This window comes from Haliaeetus leucocephalus, unplaced genomic scaffold (assembly GCF_000737465.1).
Source record: "Haliaeetus leucocephalus isolate CR32 unplaced genomic scaffold, Haliaeetus_leucocephalus-4.0 Scaffold154, whole genome shotgun sequence".
Lineage (NCBI taxonomy): Eukaryota > Metazoa > Chordata > Aves > Accipitriformes > Accipitridae > Haliaeetus > Haliaeetus leucocephalus.
Window position 1 is genome coordinate 336,884 of NW_010972590.1, and position 19,014 is coordinate 355,897.

The 19,014-nt window shown below is 38.7% G+C and overlaps 1 protein-coding gene across 1 annotated transcript in view; it reads left to right on the forward strand.

The window, feature by feature from the left end:
* BNC2 (basonuclin 2) overlaps nucleotides 1-19,014 on the forward strand; it is a 235,276-nt gene that overhangs the window by 198,445 nt on the left and 17,817 nt on the right. The window contains exon 4 of the mRNA XM_010562077.1: nucleotides 12,317-14,283. Within this exon, the coding sequence (XP_010560379.1) occupies nucleotides 12,317-14,283 (1,967 nt within the window). The remainder of the gene's footprint in view (nucleotides 1-12,316; nucleotides 14,284-19,014) is intronic.

Genomic DNA, 19,014 nt, shown 5'->3' on the forward strand with positions numbered 1-19,014 from the left:
AACCCAAAATGTGCAAAAGCAAAAATTGCACACTATATGGAATTTTTTTAAAGATCCTAACTGGCATAGGTAACTATGTTTCTCCTGTCTGCTTTCTTAGCTGTCACCTAACTTCATTCTGTTATTTTGCCAGGGGTTTTTTTAAAAATTGTTCAGTTAAACCAGTCTCACAGTTTTCCCCAGAAGCAGCCAGCATTGTTTCCCTGCCCTTAAAGATTAATGTTGCATTTAGGGCCCATGCTTGCCTGCATAGAAAACAGGTATCAATCCTTACCTTCATTTGGTGGGACTGCCGACTTAGCTATTATGAGTGTCTAACACTTGTCTCTGTCTTGCAGAGTTTCCCTGCTATTAGCAAAAGTGAGAGGCCAAGGAACCTCCAAATTCAAAGAGAAATATTAATAATTTAAGAATGCATTTTTTCAGATACTATTGTACATGACAATAACACCGTTCTGTGTCCTTAAACTGTTCTGTGTCCATCTGTTGCCTAGCACTTTACAATCAGCCACATTTTCAGCACAGAGAGAAAATAACATACTGAGAGGGAGGGTGGAGGGTTACTGCAGCACTTCCATTTATTTCTGCAGTGGATACCCTGCTGAAAGTTGCATTGACTGAACACAGGACAGACACAAAGATCAATCCTAGTGGGACCAAAACCCTTGAGGTAGTGCTTACTCAAAATCGATCAGTCTTTTCAGTTATCCCTGGCAGTGATGGCTGTTACATTTTCTTACCATTTCACTACAGCTTTTTCTTCCAACCTATACTGAGAGCATGGTCAGAGGTGCTGTCCTCATCCATGTTCCATTCAAACTGCTGTTATTTTCAGTAATATCAGTAATTTTGTTATATCTTAGTCTGTCCATTCTTTCTGGATATGACACTACTGTAATCCAACAAAGTAATGTAGACTTTACTATGATAAAAAGATTTTAGTGCTGGTATAACCCGCTAAACAGCAGTAAATAATCACCAGGTTTTGGAGAATTCTGACATTTCCTTTTTCTTGTACAGCAGCTTAAACAGTCTTGTATTGTTACCCTTCAGGAATCATAATTCTGCTCCAATTTGCATGGTGTCCTTCTGTCTTCATTTTTTTGTACTGCACTGGTCAGAAGCTGGTGCTGAACATGTTTTAGGATGTGTATGAAACAGGAAGGTTTGCTAAATGAGGAGGTGTGTAAAATATAAGGCAAAATCAAATACATTTAAAATATGCAAACATGTAACATTATTATATCAATGCATATATCATTTGTGAATGTATCATACATGTGTGTATAAAGTGTGTGCCCAAAGCTGATACTTTGCATTACTGTGTAACCTCGTTGCAGGATGCGGGATTGACATACCTACTGTTATGCATTGGTTTTCCTGCAAGCTGCGCACCAGGCAGTTTCATCTAAGTAGCTAAAAGAGCATCTCACTCCATGAATTATCCATTTGCCTGGCAAGCAGGGAAATACCCCTGTTCTAAGAGTTAAATGTCAGGTCTGAGGGAGGGTGAGAGGATTCAGTTTCTGCTCAAGCCAGTGGTGAGAGGAAGTTCATGTGCTTTGGCTGCACCGAGCTTGAGGAAATGAAATTTGTAGCCTGAGTCTCAATAAGAAGCACACTTGTTACTAACTCTTTGCAATTAATGTGATAGTCAGCAGTACAAAACCAGTACTAAAATGCCTTCCCTGACTCAAGAAAGGACCTTCCCAGGACAGAGTGGAAATGCACTGTCTCTGTTGTACTGTTTGCAAAGGACTGTGGTTCCTAGGGCTATCAATCAATTACCTCTCCAAGACCAATATAGGAAGATGCATTATTTAAAAAGCAGCTGTTGTTTTAATGTTCTTTACCATAGACTTACTTTGCCTCTGAGCACTGACTATGTATGTGCTTCTTGTTGAAGTCATGAGCTGTCTTTGGTGAAAGAAGGAATCAAGGTGAATAACAAGGCAACTTTCTTTCTCAAAGCAGGACATATCTGGTCTCAGGGATGTCCTACCAGTAGAGTACTCTTAACTGTGACTTGAAATTGCTTCAGAGAATGCAACATACCAGGAAGCCAATTCTGCTTTCCTTTCCTGAGGTAGAACTACTTCAATCCATAGAGGGTGAATTGAACTCAGAATTTTTTCTCTGCCTCTGTTGAACTCTTAATTACACCAAGGAGGTGACTCAAAGTGCAGACACTGTGGAAAACAGTAGGCGATGTGCTAATTTAATTTTTTATTTGTTTTTTTAATCAATACATTGACTTAGGTGTTCCCTGCCAGATTCTGCTCTGGCTTCTGCACTGAGCAGTCCTGTTGGAGTCACTAGGACTAGTCAGGGCACACATGATCCAAATTATTAATCTTCTTTGATATTGTTCTCAAATGCATCTATTAAATTAGCATTGCCTGTGGTTTTATGGATGCTACTTCTGTTCCAACTTGTGTTTGGATTTCTCAGCTAAGGAAGAAAAATCCTGTGTGGTTATGGTCAGAAACAATAGAAATTGTGGAATTCGGCACAGCACTGCCTGAATATGAGATTGTTTGGAAAATATCAGTGGCTCATCTATCAACGGTTAAATTAGCAGAAGAGTTCTCAGGAGGTGGTCATGGCATTACTACTGCTGTGGCTTTCTATATTTCTTCTGTTTTACCACCCTTAGGCTTACCACTTCAGAGCCTTCTTCCACCACACTGTGTCCCATCCATTTCTAAATATATCTCCTAAAACATTCAATATGTGTTTACTAATTGTGATCAGGTTAAAATTCAAGTGCTGTGCTTGTGGGACTTTTTTTTATCAGAAGCCGTATTTAAGTGATGACACACAGTAATTTGTTCATTCTTCTGTCAGTGTAATTTACAAGGCAACGACAGATAAACATAGCTATACAAGATTCATTTACAGTGACACAATGGCAGATACACAGAGCAGAACCCTGCCTATGAGATAAAGTGGACTGAGTGACTTATGCAGTAATTAGGGGATAATTGTCATTAACCTCGCAAACAGTAGTTTACCCATATTGTTTAAAAGGCTCCAGGATGCATAATGACAAGGTAATCTGTCAAAGCGCTAGGGGGAAATATTAATAAGATTTGTGCAAGCCTGGATAGAAAATATGCAGAAAGCGGCCACATTAAGCTAATTGGTGGATGAATATACACTTGTAAAAGTGCTTCTAATGGCACGTTTGCTGCTCTCCAAATGACTACTGTTAATGTGGAGAAGTGGGCTGCCTAGAAAGTCAGGACTGCTGGGACAAGAGGGTATTAAGACATGCAGGCACAGTTATTATTACTTTGTACACTGTAATATAATATCCCCACTTTCTTTTGCATTTCAGTGCCTCTAATATGTGCAAACTGATACCTTACTTCATGTACCTAGCATTTTTATATTGCAGTGACCTCTGCCTTTTTGGTGTCATTTCTGCACCCTGCTGTCTCCCTTTTGCATCATGTTGCCACCTATGACACACCTCAGGTTTTTGGTGTAAATTTTTTATGTAAACAATCAAAGGAAAAAGGCCTCATTAAGACAGTGGTGTATATATTGCAAGTAATAATGTATAGTCCCCTAATGAATACTGAAGATGGAAATCAAAATCCCGATTCTGCTGCCATTCATATACCCAGCATATAGTACAGCTGAATCCCCTTATTGAGGCCCAGTTTGGGTTCAGTCGGAAAACCAAGCATGTAATGAAATCCAGTTTATGACTATAACTTATTGGCACTTTTACTCTAGTGTTTTTGTCCTTGGGCAACTTCTCAATAACTTACAATGCCCCTGGTTAGGCAAATTTCTTACTGACTTCCTTGGAAGTTTTACTTACAAGCCTGGGAAGGCTCAGCTTTTGTTGCTTACATTTTCCAGTTAGGGTTATGACTTTAGTCAGTTTAGATTAAAAGTGAGAAAACGACCATCTGATAATCTGATTTGACTTGACTGTTAGATGTCTTGGCCTGCTTTTGGTGCAGTCCATGTTAGATGGAGCAAGGATGTCAGATGTGATTTGTTTGTATTATCACATTGTGCACTGGGGAAGGCCTTGGCTGAAGAGAGCCTGGGTGTCTCTCGTGGCTGTGTGTATTGCAAATACAATACCTCATCAGTGCTCTTTGTGAATGTTCCCTGTTTCTCATAAAAATTATGTGTCATTCTTTTAGTGTTGGTGAAACTGAGGCTCAGAAAGAGAGGTTTAACATGACTTTACTTTTCACTGAGTTATGCAGCACTGACACCAAACTGTAAAACCAGAAGTGATTTCAGGGACTGATAGTATCAAGGCAAATTTTCTTAAAAAATGGGCAACTATATATGCAAAAATTGGTGAACGTGAGTACGAAAATCTATCATTGCTATTTTTATATGAATGCTGCATCTTCCCTACTCGCTTACATGCAGAATTGTGTTGTAAAGTTAATTTATAGCTGGAATTATTTCAGTGGTTTGCCATGCTTGTGTCTCCTTTTACATCCTCTCCTGAAAAGTCCCCGTGGCACCTCACAGAGTCTAGAATTTTTGCCTTCATACACCATGTGCTTGGTGGTTTGATTGCTTCTAGGAGCCATGTCTGCCTAAGGGCAAACACTCTGTTACTTGCCACAAGTTAGTAGCAAAGCTACTTCAGAGACATTTCAATGAATTTTCCACTCTCACAAGTTGTAGAGAAGCAAAGGTATCAAAATATTCCTCTATACTTGGGGTCCAAGGTTGTGGATTTCAAGGCTGTTTAAGGAATTGGAATACCCAATTTCTGTAGAATCTTGATATTCTACCATTTGATGAATATGAGAAAAAATGCTTCACCTTTAGTGTCCATTAAAAATGTTTTCATGAGCAGATACCATGAAGCATCTGATCACCTCACATTAACTCCTCATTTAGGAAAATCTTTAGAAATCTTCTGAAAGTCTCAACCAGAATTGATGGTGAATGGAAAAAATGTTTGCATTTGAAAATTTGTGCAGTTCTTGGGGGGAGAGGGGCAAAATACTTGGGAGGTGGCACTGGTTTTTCAAAATAAATAATGAGATAATGACAACTGCTGAAAGGTTACTTTGGATTTTTTTAAAGCTACTGAATCAATGTGTATCCATGCTAACAGGAGTTCCACTGTTACCAGTTAGTGACATATTTTGCCATTTAATCGTTGTTACCAACATGACAGTTGTAAATCAAACCAAATTGTGTTGAAATCACAGGAGTTATACCACTGTAAAGCTAGTAAATGCAAGAAGAGTATCAGGCTCTGGCTGTGCTTAGATTCTTTTCATCCAAGTGTGGACAGAGGTTTACTGTGAAAAAAACTTGTCGGGCACCCAATTGTAAAGAGGCTTGATGTAGTTGCTATGATTAAATGAAGCTTGAGCTGCTGTGATTAAATATATTGTAACCCACAGTGATCTATCATAGTTTTAAAAATAAAAATGCTGTATGCAGTGTTATTCAGAAAAAAAAAGTCATCATCTTGTGAATTATACATTCTTATCTCGTCCATAATCAAGAGCATTCCATAACAAAGTGAATATTTTATCAAAAGTCAAACAATATGTTTTAAAAATCTGAAGAAGCATTTAAAACTAGTGCCCTTGCATCCTAATAGTTTTACTGGAGTTGCAGAGGTGATACACATTCTTGAAGAGCAGGGAAGAGTTCAAATTAAAGTTTCTTTTCTGAAAACAATAAGAGGCTCTCTCCCCTACCCGCAGTTCGCATGGATGCTTTATATTTGGCATTTGACAGAGTGTCATCATCTTTCAGGGCAATGCTTTCAAATGTATTTTAAGGTTGGTGAACCTGAAAAATGAAAAGGAATTCTTCAGTTTGGGTGCCCTATGAGGAAGTTCAATCCCCAACAGGAATCATGTGTTGGGAATCCAGTATTTTCATACTGCTCCCTGCAAATTAGTCCAGAACCAGCGCTCCAGCAGGTTGCTTGTGTAGGAGTCTGTGCTGCTGGCATATGTCATTGGGATGAGATATAAAACAGAGGACCTGCATACTTTCGGTCAGTAAAGACCCTGTAGGCCATTTAGTGAGAACGTGGGTGGTTAACAGCGGTGTCCTGGCTAGGTTTCAGCTGTGGTTATTGCATTCCACCTCCTTACGTTCCATCTGCAGTTTCAGTGGGACATAGTGTTCCTCACTTTCACTCTCAAACCGTTGAGCAGTGCTCCTGTGCATCGTTACACAGCCGCTGTGCTCCACCATGGTGGTATGCCCCCAATATATATTCAAACAGATTTGGTTCCACATGATGTTTCAGGGCTAAGTTATGTTAAAATTACTTTCCAACATGGTCAGTGGAATTACTCTGGATTTAAAGTGCAATTACTCTGGATCTTAAGTTTAGCCAGATTTGACCCAGTGTCTACAATACCAGTTAGTAAAGTTTGCAAAGGTCTTTGGGAGTCCTTTTGATCAAAACACAAAGCTTTTTGCTGCTGAATACATAAGGAGATCTGGAGTCTAAGGAGCAACCAGAGCAAGTACTGTTACGAACTGGCAGCAAAAGTAAATATAAGCATTTGAATATATACTGCCAGTGTCATTCTCAGTGATACTTTGGGGAAAGAGAGCCTCTTTCTCTTCCTTTGTGGTAACATGCTGGTATCCTCATGCATACCCTTTGTCTTTGGGGCAAAGAAGGCAAGTCCAACAGGTAAGAGAAAGAGGGTGTCAGAAGGGAAGAAGATCTATCACTCTTGATTTTTCTAGCAGAGTGGAGGCTGCAGTGAAGCCAAAAGGTAAAGATTTCCATTATTGACTGAGAACTCAGTAGTGCTGCACTGTGTTTGTTCCTGCTGCAGCAGTATAACTCAAGGGAAGGACTGCTGACACTTCAACATGAGTTTGTTCATATGGTTTCAGTTGGTGAAGGGAGGTGGTGGGAGGTGGATGAGAAGTGACAGATGTGGGGAAAAAATTTAACTGTGGCTAGCTCAGGCTGGGTATGTTAAATCTCATACCAGTTGCACATATATAATCATGGTGAGCAAGTATGCATGCCTTTTCTTCATGTTTACAGGAGCAAAGGTGAGTTAGGTTCAGCATGGTAAAAACAGCTATCAGAAAAATTAATATGTGATTGTATGTGTGAGTGTACATTTCTGTGGAAAACTAGATATAGGGCTTACTTCTGTCCTACTGAGGTCAGTGGGAATTAGCCAAAATGAGCAAGAGGTGTTGCACATCGCCCTGTCTGTATTCATGTGAGTCGGTGTGCTGCTGCACACTTCTGGTAACTTTTACCCCACGAGTAGTAGGACTACCCATAGTGTAACAGCTTAAAATTTAATTGGGAGGCAAAGAGATGCTCCTGGGAAATTCAGCCAAACAAAACCAACAAACCCTAAATCATGGAAATTATGTAGGCTTTTCTTTATTAGAAACAAATGTTGATTTTTTTTTTCTGTCTACACCCTAATTAAAACCATCCTCTGCAATTATAGTATGACCAAATTAATATCTTTCAGTCTGCTTTTCAGCTGCTACAGCTGCATTCAAAATGTTTCTTTGAGATCAGCTAGAAAATGTATAGCTCTTTAAGAAGGGCTTATAGAAGAAAGATTTGTGATAAACACTAGGCTTGCTTATTTAATCAAACATGTATCTATGTAATGTTTTGTAACATGGATACTTAGCTGATAACACATCAAAAGCAGCAGTTTATGGTGTGTATGCAAACTTGCTAAAATATGAAGGCTAGCAATGTGTTTTTCTATATAACTTTGAGTGGTACTCAGAAGTTACCACAGTAGTGCCCCAAAATAATCCTTGAGTGCTTCCCAAAACATAAGGCTTGTTTAAGAAGCAATTTTAACTTTTTTGGTAACCTTTCTATTAATCTCAACTCTTGTGTAATCATCTCTCACTATGTATTCAGCCAGGTGTATACATACTTTTACCTATGCCAAGAAGTTAGTTAGTAAGATAAAAATAGAACTGCAAAAAGTCTGTGGTGTGTATATGTATGTACATACATGTGTCTGTGTGAGTGTAGACATATAAAATTACCTGCACGTAATGCAGGCACAGGAGTCAACGGAGCTTCTCACGCAAAGTGAGAGTTTAAAACAACTGATTTCATAACAAAAGTTCAAGGTTTACAGTGTATGTTTATAATGTATGTTTGTGTAGACTGTCCTTATTTTCTAAATAGGCAGTCTTTAAATTGGGAGGTTTTAAAGCTGAATTGAAAGCTTGAAATTTTTAAAGCCTAAAGGCCCTCAGGAAGTGAAGAATCATCTTCACAATCCTCCCCAATTAAGCTTCTAAAAATTACAGTGATCTTTGTGTCCATCTTCTTTTGTAGCCTGTTTGTATCATCCAAGATAATAATCTTGATGCCCATCACTTGTTCTGTCTGACTCAGAAGTTTAAGACAAGATGTACCCTAATATATCCTGGCACATCTCTTCCTAACATATGGTCAGCAAAAATGAGGAGGCAGGTTCAGGATGATTAACCATGACATTACTTTATAGATCTAATGTAGTATGTGTGTATGTGATTCCGTACCTATAAAAATAATAGTCAAGCGTGTGTTAAGAGTTGGAAAAAGATTCAAGGTTATGTCTTGCATCCTTGGAGGTTAATTTAATATGATTTGGACATTAAAAGATTTTGTCCATCTGAAATTGTGAGGGAGCTACCCACACATAAAATAAAATAAAAATAAAAACAAGGCTGTATGGGCAAAGAAGGAAGAGCATCACTGTATGGTGTATGGGTTGGGCTTACCTGTGTGCTGCCTGGCTTAAAGCTGTAAGCGTGCAGTGGTATCTCTATACTCGCTGACTTCCTTGTACACATTGTCACAGGAGGCTTGGCTTAATCAGTTATGAGCTGAAAAAAGTAATATAAATTGGAACCTTTTGTCATGAAATATTTAAATGTGGATATGATTTAATGGCTTTGGGGAGAAAATTTAGCGTGAGAGATTGTAAGAAACAAGAAATCGATTACATGTATGAAAGGACTTGAACCTCTAATCAAGTATTACCATATACAGAGAGATCCCTAGCTAGTTATAGCTTAATTCAAAGGGGATAATGATTAGATTTTTTGTTAATTTTAAGTTTTATAAAAAAATGACAATCCTATTCGCTCTTTATCTAGTTTTGCGTAATACATACTTACAGTGATTTATGGAAAGCCATCACTATGTAAATATTGAAGCATATGCTACACAGTATCCGTAAGTAGTGTGCTGTCTATGAAATACAGGCATCTATGCAAATTTTCCTTACTTCTGCTGGGGGAAAAAAGCCAAACAACTTTTTGCTGAAAATTAACAAGGTATAGGTTGATATAACTAGTAGGACTAGGCAAGGATCATTTAAGAGCAACTTTCTGATTCCCTGCTGTTTCTATGACAGCGAGGGTAACCCCATGACAATCACACCCTTGACTGCCAGTTTCTCTGATCAGTGGGACTTAGCAGCTGCTGAAGGTCTCGCCCTCCTCCTTGCAAATCCTTAAACTAAATGAAACAAAGGGTGGTGGTGTCTCATTGGGAGGTAGATCATGTAGTCAACTGCCAGCTTCTTGAGTTAAGCTGAGGAACAAATCCCCAAAAGCATACTGGGAGCCCCCGCATTTAGATGATGTCTGTCTGTTCTGTGCACGCAAGGAGCTGGTTGCGCTGCCACCGGGTGAGGGACTGTGTGATACCACCTTCCGCTTACATGTGGGAGTCTGTTACAGGATCTGTACCTACTATTCTCATGAGTTATTGTCATGCTGACTGTATTTAATTTTTATTTACTTAAATATCCATTTTTGTAAAGCATCCATCTGTTACATAAGCCTGTGAGTGATTTACAAATTAAAGCAAAAACAAAACAAATTACTACAAGTAGTACATTACAAAGCAGCCTGCAGCTGGCTGCAGACAGGAATCCTAATTCAATACATGTAAGCAGTGTAAATTAGACAATGTTATTTCCATCTTTGAACAATGCAAGTTACAGTTAGAAGGAATTAATACTTGTGGCTTGGAATTAGAAATGTGTGTGTGTGTGTATAGATTGGGTCAGAGGTCACAGTGAAGGTCTGGAGACCAAAATCTGATCCGAGTCTCATTTTGCAGTTCCACGTAGGAATTACTCAAATGTAGAACTGGTATGGCTGGCTGGAAGTTGTGGGAGAAGTAGGTTTAAGAAGTTTTGGGTCACACTCATGAGGAGAGTAGCCAAAGTTAGTTGGGTGGGGAAAAAAATGTAATCTTAGAGCTTTAAAATATGAACCTGTCCTTTAATTGTTTGTTTGTAGTGTTGATGGTTTTTTTTTTCTCCCTCCCCTCGCCTCATTTTGGTTTGGTTTTGTTTCACTTCATTTTATTATTGGATAGGGTTTTTTGGTGTTCTGGATGATTTCTACTAGATAGCACTGACTGCCTGTAAAATACTGCTCCATCAGACTGGTAGATCTGGGAGGATGTAGAAATTAGAGAGGTCCACAGTGTGGTGTCCTAAGGTGGGGACATTTCCTGATTAGTGCTGCAAACCAGGACCAGCATCTGCATTGTGGTGTTTCCTTTGTCACTGTGTAAATACATGCTGAACATCTTCTGCATAGAGGTGCTTTCTGGGGCTTCCCATCCGGGTCAGCTGGGTAAGATTGTCCATAATTAATTGCTGTTGAAGGTTTCATAGTATTGTAAAGTTTGATTGCTAATGGTCACGTGTGGAGCTTTTCTAAAGGTTTTACAGTAGCATCTAAGGTACTGAAACATACATGGCATTGACCTTCGTCATTAACTTTGTATCCAGAGAGGTGACACAGATCTAAACTGAAATAATAAAACCAGCTGTAATCAAATAAATATATGCTTTACTATTTGGGGCAAATTGCATTTTCCAGTACTGTAGGAAATGTGAGGGGAGAGAAGAATCAATCCTCTGAAGACTGAAGATAATAAAATAAATAAATAAATAAGGCCTGGGGGGGAAAAAGCAAGCTATTTGCAGGCTTCAAAATCAAACAAGAGCTAGTGGTTTTTGCAATACTGTGTAGTCCGAAGTGTTCGGATAAGGTTCTGAAGCTGAGACTCAAGATTTAAAAAGATCAGAGACAGTACAGTGGAGTATCTTTCAAGGCTTTCAAACTGTTTAATGCATGAGGAAGCATTGGAATAATTCTGGTTTGATGGCCTGCAACAGTGCTTGTTGGTTATAGTTACTGTGCTGATGTTATGTCCAGCATTTGCCCAAAAGGAAAGATGCCAATAAAATGATGTATTCATTATATAAGTATTTTAATATGTTTTTATCAATACATGCTGGAATGGATTGCCTGACATTACATTGCAGAATTTTTAAGTCCTACCTTCAGGCAAATCTCATGCTTACTAGCAAAAATGAAAGTGTGAAATGCTTTTTAATGTATATTTAACAACAGATAGTCTAGTGATTACTGATGTGTATTCTCTCTGGATTTTTCCCTTGCTATCAGAAGGCAATGTTAAGAGACAACATTTTTACACATTTATGCTATCTACATCCATCAGATGCTTACTTTTTACATATTTTTAACTGTCATTTATAACAAGGCTGCAAAAAAGTCATCTCTTAAGTCTAAACCATACAAAGATTGCAAGCTTAGAATCAATTGCCAGTAATAGTCCAGTTATGCTTAAAACCAGTGCCCCAATTTCTACCTTTTGATGCAAGTTTATAATGAATATGTTTTTCAGTATTGCTGTCATGGGAAAAAAAAGAAAAAAGGAAAAAAAAAAAGGAGTAAGGTACAAGTATTATGTGCTATTTTTAAGACTTTTGCCTTGCATCAAAATTTCTTGTGAGATGGCCCATGAGTGACTTCAGTCTTATGTCTGCTTATATTTAAGAAGCAAAGCTATCAAATGCATTTATTTAGCCTTTCTTATAGTGTCACCATTTAATAGTGATTAAGGTACAATTTTCTATATTTTATAATGGAGTGCACAGCAACAATTCATTTTTTACGCTAATGTATGCTAAACAGTAGCATTGTACATAGATCACTGTTGTTAAAATAAAAGTATTGAAAGCATTTTAGATCACAGAGCCCCATGGTCTACATTTTGTTTGCTCTGACATTATTAAACTCAATCTGTTTCTCTGACGGTGACTCTAATTACTGTATTTGCATGGCTGGAAAGTTTGCATTTTTTGGTCGAGTTCTATTAACGCTGTTTGCATGTTGTTTTTTGAGCTTAGTGTTTCATGTTCAGGCAGCAGAGCACCTTCTATTGAATTCAATAATTATGCAGAATCAATAAGTTTTTTCTTTGTGTTTGTCTTTGTTGTTTCTTTGATATGGCCTCTAGGATGCTGCAGGCAAGGTGCTGGACCGCTGGGCCATCATGTCCAGGGAAGAAGAGATCATTACCCTTCAGCAGTTCCTGAGATTTGGAGAAACCAAATCCATTGTGGAGCTGATGGCAATTCAAGAAAAAGAAGGGCAGGCTGTGGCTGTGCCATCTTCAAAGACAGATTCAGATATAAGGACTTTTATTGAAAGCAATAATCGCACCAGGAGCCCAAGTCTCCTTGCTCACCTGGAGAATAGCAACCCTTCCAGCATTCATCATTTTGAAAACATCCCAAATAGCCTTGCATTCCTGCTTCCATTCCAGTACATAAATCCGGTCTCTGCTCCGCTACTGGGGCTGCCTCCAAATGGCCTTCTGCTGGAACAGCCAGCAATGAGGCTCCGTGAACCAAGCCTTACGACCCAAAATGAATATAATGAGAGCAGTGAATCTGAAGTTTCCCCTACACCTTTCAAGAATGAGCAAACATCCAGCAGGAATGCTTTGACCAGCATCACAAATGTTGAGCCCAAAACTGAGCCAGCCTGCGTCTCTCCTGTTCAGACACCTACACCTGTCAATGATTTATCAAAACCAGAACACACTAAAAGCTCATTTCGCATTCACAGAATGAGGAGAATGGGGTCAGCCTCCAGGAAAGGAAGAGTATTTTGCAATGCATGTGGCAAAACTTTCTATGACAAAGGTACTCTTAAAATCCACTACAATGCTGTTCACCTGAAAATCAAGCACCGGTGCACTATTGAGGGCTGCAACATGGTCTTCAGCTCTCTCAGAAGCCGCAATCGCCACAGTGCTAACCCCAATCCCCGCCTCCACATGCCTATGTTAAGGAATAACCGCGACAAAGATCTAATTCGTGCTACATCAGGTGCCGCCACTCCAGTCATAGCAAGTACAAAATCCAGCCTAACTTTAACAAGCCCTGGGCGTCCACCAATGGGGTTTACCACTCCCCCTCTAGATCCTGTACTACAGAACCCTCTTCCCAGTCAGCTGGTGTTCCCAGCTTTAAAGACTGTCCAACCTGTTCCTCCTTTTTACAGAAATTTACTTACTCCTGGAGAGATGGTGAGTCCTCCAACCTCACTCCCTACCAGTCCAATAATACCAGCAGTGAGTGGCATGGAGCAGCATCCCCCTCCTCCTTCAGAGTCATCAGTACCTTCAGTGCTGATGCCCACCCCAGAGCCTAATGCTGACCTTGCCCCCAAGAAGAAGCCAAGGAAGTCAAGCATGCCAGTTAAAATTGAAAAGGAAGTTATTGATACTGCCGATGAGTTTGATGATGAAGATGAAGAGGTGAATGACAGCAGCACGATGGTGAATGACATTGGTCATGACAATCACTGCCATTCTCAGGAGGAAATGAGCCCAGGACTGTCTGTGAAAGACTTTTCCAAAAGTGACAGAAGCAGATGCATTTCCAGACCAGACATAAGAAGGGCAGACAGCATGACATCAGAAGACCAGGAGCATGAGAGAGACTATGAAAATGAGTCAGAGTCATCAGAGCCCAAATTGTGTGAGGAATCCATGGAAGGCGATGATCGCCTCCACGAAACTGGTGAAAAATCTATGATGCACAGTGACAGACCAGATGAAAATCACAATGACTCCTCCAACCAGGATGTCATTAAGGTGAAGGAAGAGTATACAGACCCTACATATGATATGTTCTACATGAGCCAATATGGACTGTACAATGGAGGCAGTGCCAGTATGGCTGCCCTTCATGAAAGTTTTGCTTCTACATTCAACTACAGCAGCCCTCAGAAGTTCTCCCCAGAAGGTGAAATGTGCTCCAGTCCAGACCCCAAGATCTGCTATGTGTGCAAGAAAAGTTTCAAGAGTTCCTACAGTGTGAAGCTTCACTACAGAAATGTTCATTTAAAAGAGATGCATGTCTGCACAGTGGCTGGCTGTAACGCTGCGTTCCCATCACGGAGAAGCAGAGACAGGTCAGTAAATATTAATTGATTTTCTACATTATTGAATGTGTTGAATTATGTAAGAATAGGCAGTTTAGGATATATGAAGAAATAGAGAGATGCACAGTAATGACAAGTGACAATTGTGTTCCCATGACATTGAGAGAGTTTTATCACTTTAAGATTTTCATTGTTGCTTGGCATTTGGAATAGTATATATTGTGCCATCCTTTTAAGTGACTGGCTAGGTAATACATGCCATTATTCTTTCTGTGTGCCTGTGAACATGTGTATTGTACTCTGTTTATAAGCTGAAGCTTTTATTACATTTATTTTCTTCTCCTGCACCTTTTAAAACAAGAAAAGCTTCTATTAAATATATAGTAAATTATATACAATACAAATATCTCCATGCATGCATATCAAACCACAGAAGTAGGAAGCAGGGGAAGGGATGGATGGACAGTTGGATGAATGGATGGAGAAAGAGAATGGAAGGACTGGAATAAAAGAATGATTTCCATCCCCATAGGGTCATATAAAAGCAAACAGGAGGCATTAGAAGACTATTCTTTCTTCTCTTCAGTTTTAAAAACTATGTTGTAGCAAGAACAAGTAAATGTTAAGAAAATAGTTGTCTCTTTCTTTGGTAGAATTTATACACCTCTCTATCCACTATGGTCATTTAGTCTACTTTATCTTCTTTTCTTCATGTGAACAACTCCCTTCCCCACTGATGGGAATTATGCACACTCAGAAAGGAGAGGCTAGACCCCTACATATTTTTAAGATCAACCAGGGTATATTCTGCTGGCCCTTCAGATGACATCATGCCTTAGCTATGCTGCATCAATACTGAAGCAGTTGGGCTTAAACAGAAGCAGCTGGTCCTTAAACTCTTAGGTTTGGGGTTTTTTTATACACTATTCTTTTTCACTCCTGAGGAAAATGTAATATAAATGGAATTTGTCAAGGTGGTAGGATAACACAGTTATTTTATACTTGTGGATAAAAGCTCTCGCATGTGATGATGATCATATTGTCACATAACAAAATCTCTCTGGTTCATGGAGTGATGGTGAGATTGGGTTGTCTCTTTTCCTTTACTTGTGTTTCATATATTTTCATTATGTTGTAAAAATTCAGCAGACACAGGAAGGAAATTAAACCTAGCTAAACATTTCACACACAGCTCGTCTTTTTTTTTTTTTTTTTTCATTGAAATTGATGTGGTTTGAAAGTGAATATATCATGTCATATAAAATGAAAGCAAGTTAGTGTTGAGGATACTGAGGAGCCAAAATTCACTATTTTGATGGACAGTCCAGTCCCCAAATATCTCATGTCTTCTGTTACCATTTATGAAACCCACTAAACAGAAAAATAGGAACGCCCATAAGAATACAAGTTCAAAATGGCTAAGAAGGACAATCTAAAAAGTTTGCATTTCAGTAGAATGAAACCACTGGACATGAAGAAGGTGAAACTAAATTAAGACTCCCTTCTTGGTGTATCCTGATAACTTTTATGAGACTTGCATTTGGCAAGGGAAGCACGTGAGTCAGTGGCATAATCTTTGCTGAGTTTAGACATGTGCGACCCATTTCAGTTCCTGAAACTGCACAGGTTTTGTTAGTCAAGAATATAGCTTGGTTGGTGTTTCCTCAAGTGAATTATGAAAAGTCATCAGTCAGAAAAACAGCTTTGCATACAGCATGTGAAGTAAGAAGTGGCTAGCTTTAGGATTTGGAACTTCATGCCATGTATTACATTTCAGTAGGAATCCATTGATAAATCATGCTAATACTAAAGTTAGCATAGTAAAGATTTACATGTTCTAAGAAAGAGATGACTGTGATGACATACATAACATTTCAGAGACAAGAACAGTAAAAAAGGGCACATTTTGAACATATTTTGTGAACTATGTAGGACACTTCTATTAAGCTTATTGAAAGCAAGCCATAAAATAAAAATCTGATTCAGGAACTTAAAATGCAGGTGGCATATTTAAAAATAAAATTATTATTTACATATCATTTTGAGACAACTTTTTTGTATCATTCCACTGGTAACATTCAGAATCTGTTTCAGTTATGTGTTGTACTTGGGACAAAAGAAATGCTTAGGCATATTATTATCCTTTAATTGCAAAATTTTAAGAGTGGTTACTCAAAATTCAAAGATGTGGTACAGTTTGTGTACCCATTCAGGCTTAATGTTTGTATAAGTTCATTAGCACTCCTGCTTTGCAACAGTTGTCTGGAAATGCCTTAAAAGAACCAATACTGTCATGGTTCTTGATTAGTCTTTCAGATACTTGAGCAAGAAACATCTTCAAAACTTCACTGGGCTAGCCATTCTCATCCAGAAGTGCAATGCCTAGGAATGTGCAGAAATGAAAGCATATGTACAGCATATAAAAGAAAGTGGATGAAAGACTTCAGTTAAACATTTTAAACATTGTTTTCTAATACTTCCTCAAAAAAGAAGGCTTTTTTAAAATGAAGTTAGGAAGTAAAAGTTAAATTAATATATTGTCTTTTTTTTTTTTTTGCAAACAGTTTAATTGCCCTAAAGATTTTTCCATTTGATTTGTTTTTATTTTTTGCTGATACTCCTTTTGAATATGTACATTTATTTTAGAGAGAGTCGTTACCTAAGTATACAATTTCTAGCTCTTCAGATTATGGAGAGCACCTCAAAGATAACTGGATAACTAAATTAATAGCATTGCAAAGTGAGAACTTCTGGTCACTTAAATCAATTTCCATTAAAAGCTCAGAAGCATTTTGCCATTAGTTGCTGTACAAGAAATAAGAAATAGCTACCTAAAGCACACAATAATAATTCCTGGATAATATTTCTCAGGTATTGGTGTCCCATTTTGGGCACATTATGAAAAGTCTGCGTGATTTGCTTGTGTTCTGAGACACATAATCTTTGACTAGCTAGAGAAGCTTAGAATTTCTTTGCTTTGAAAGTAAAAATGAAATTCATTACTATCTTCTTAATGAAATCAGAGTTCTAGCTATCTCATAGCTTATAGAGTCTTGTGAAGTCATTATCTTTATTTTTAGTAATTTTATTAATCATTTTACTAGTATTGTATTAATAGTATTAATCCTATTATAACTAGTTAGAGGTCTAAAACTCATAACTCTTGTTATGTTCTAAAAGAAAATACAAGCTTACATGGAGATCAATAACATTGACTGATCCTTTTTCTTTCCTTTAGAGGCATCTGATATGGTTTAAGACCTTTTCCAATGCAATTCTAGTTAACCAAAGGTTTGACTATATTCCCCCTGTCCTGTACATAAACAAAACTCCAAATTGTTGACAGTGGGTATAGCTGTTGTAAAATGGGCTTTGCAAGGGTGGGGTTGTGATACAAACTGCTGGTTACCAGAGACAGCAGATCATGTCAGGAGCAAATGCAGTGCTGCTTTGACTGAAGGAGGGGGTTTTATCCATGTCACAGATGCAACCCTCCATTGTGGAATCCATCCTGTAGCAACTCATGTTAAGGGTTGACTAAATCCAGCTTCACCATTCCTACATCATTTGTGCCAAGGTCAACTCCTGTATAAATATCCTTCTGCCAGAAAGGGTGGAATATCTTCTGAGATCTTTGGCTAAACACTGCTATTCCTTGTAAAGTAGGGTCAAGATAACCAGAAGATTCGAGACTCCCAACTCACACATATTTTTTTCAACAGAAGGCAGAGGAAAGTGAAGCAGAGTACTGGCCCTTACTGTCAGTGACCTAGTAATTCTGTTTTCCCTTCTAAAAATTAGAAAGGATTGTTTTTGAGTAGTCAATCTCCACTGAGCCTAGATTTTTTTAGAAGGGCCTTTTTTCATCACCTTCTGAGTTACAGGTAACATCACCCATCAAATCAACGCTGTACATACCTGTATCTTTGATCTTTTCCCCAGAAAAGTCTTTCTGTCTTTTTCTGGAAGCACTACACTTGTGAAAACCACTTTTTCTTCCATTCTTCACCAGTCACTCCCTGAATTAGCTGTTCATCCATTTCTGTTTCTGGATTTACTTCAGATGTCCTTTCTTCTAAAGGCAAGATATTCAGGCTACATCTTGTTGCAGGAAGGCAATGAAGAGTAAATAGGAATATGTCAATGGTCAGAAGCAATGTCATAAGCCTCCTTTTGAACAGAAAGACATCTTTTCCAAATAATTTTTTAGATGGAAAAGAGAGAGAAGGGAAGAAAATAAGTATCTGTGAGAACTGTGCACTTGAATGGAAAGAATTATCCTTGTAAAGTGAATTCTCTCTGCAGTCAGAGGTCTGTCCTGTGAGAGAGGAGAAAGGGCCTGTGGCCCCAGTGGTGAGATTCCCCTGGGATCTGCTTCCCAGCCTCATCTGTGAGTCCTGCCCCAGCAGGTACCGAATTTGCCTTACAAAGAGAGAGGTGTAGTTGGTCCTTGAAGTCAGCACTGAGGTACAGCTGCTCAGGGAATGATCCTGAGCTGTGGATGAGCCATGCAGATGGGAGAAGGGAGTAGTTACTTCCTGTCCAAGGAGGACAGCAATGCCAAAGGTTCATCTAAGAGTCTGTGTTGGAGAGCACATGCAGAGGTGACGGTCTGGAAGGTGAAGCTTAGAGCAGTTGGCTTCATTTCCGGCTCTCGCTTTAAGAGCCAAGAATTTTGTGCTCAAAAACACTGATGAAACAGGAGGCGGGTGGACCTTCAGACTTCAGTAAGTCTTGTTGAGAAGCTACTGTCAGATCTTA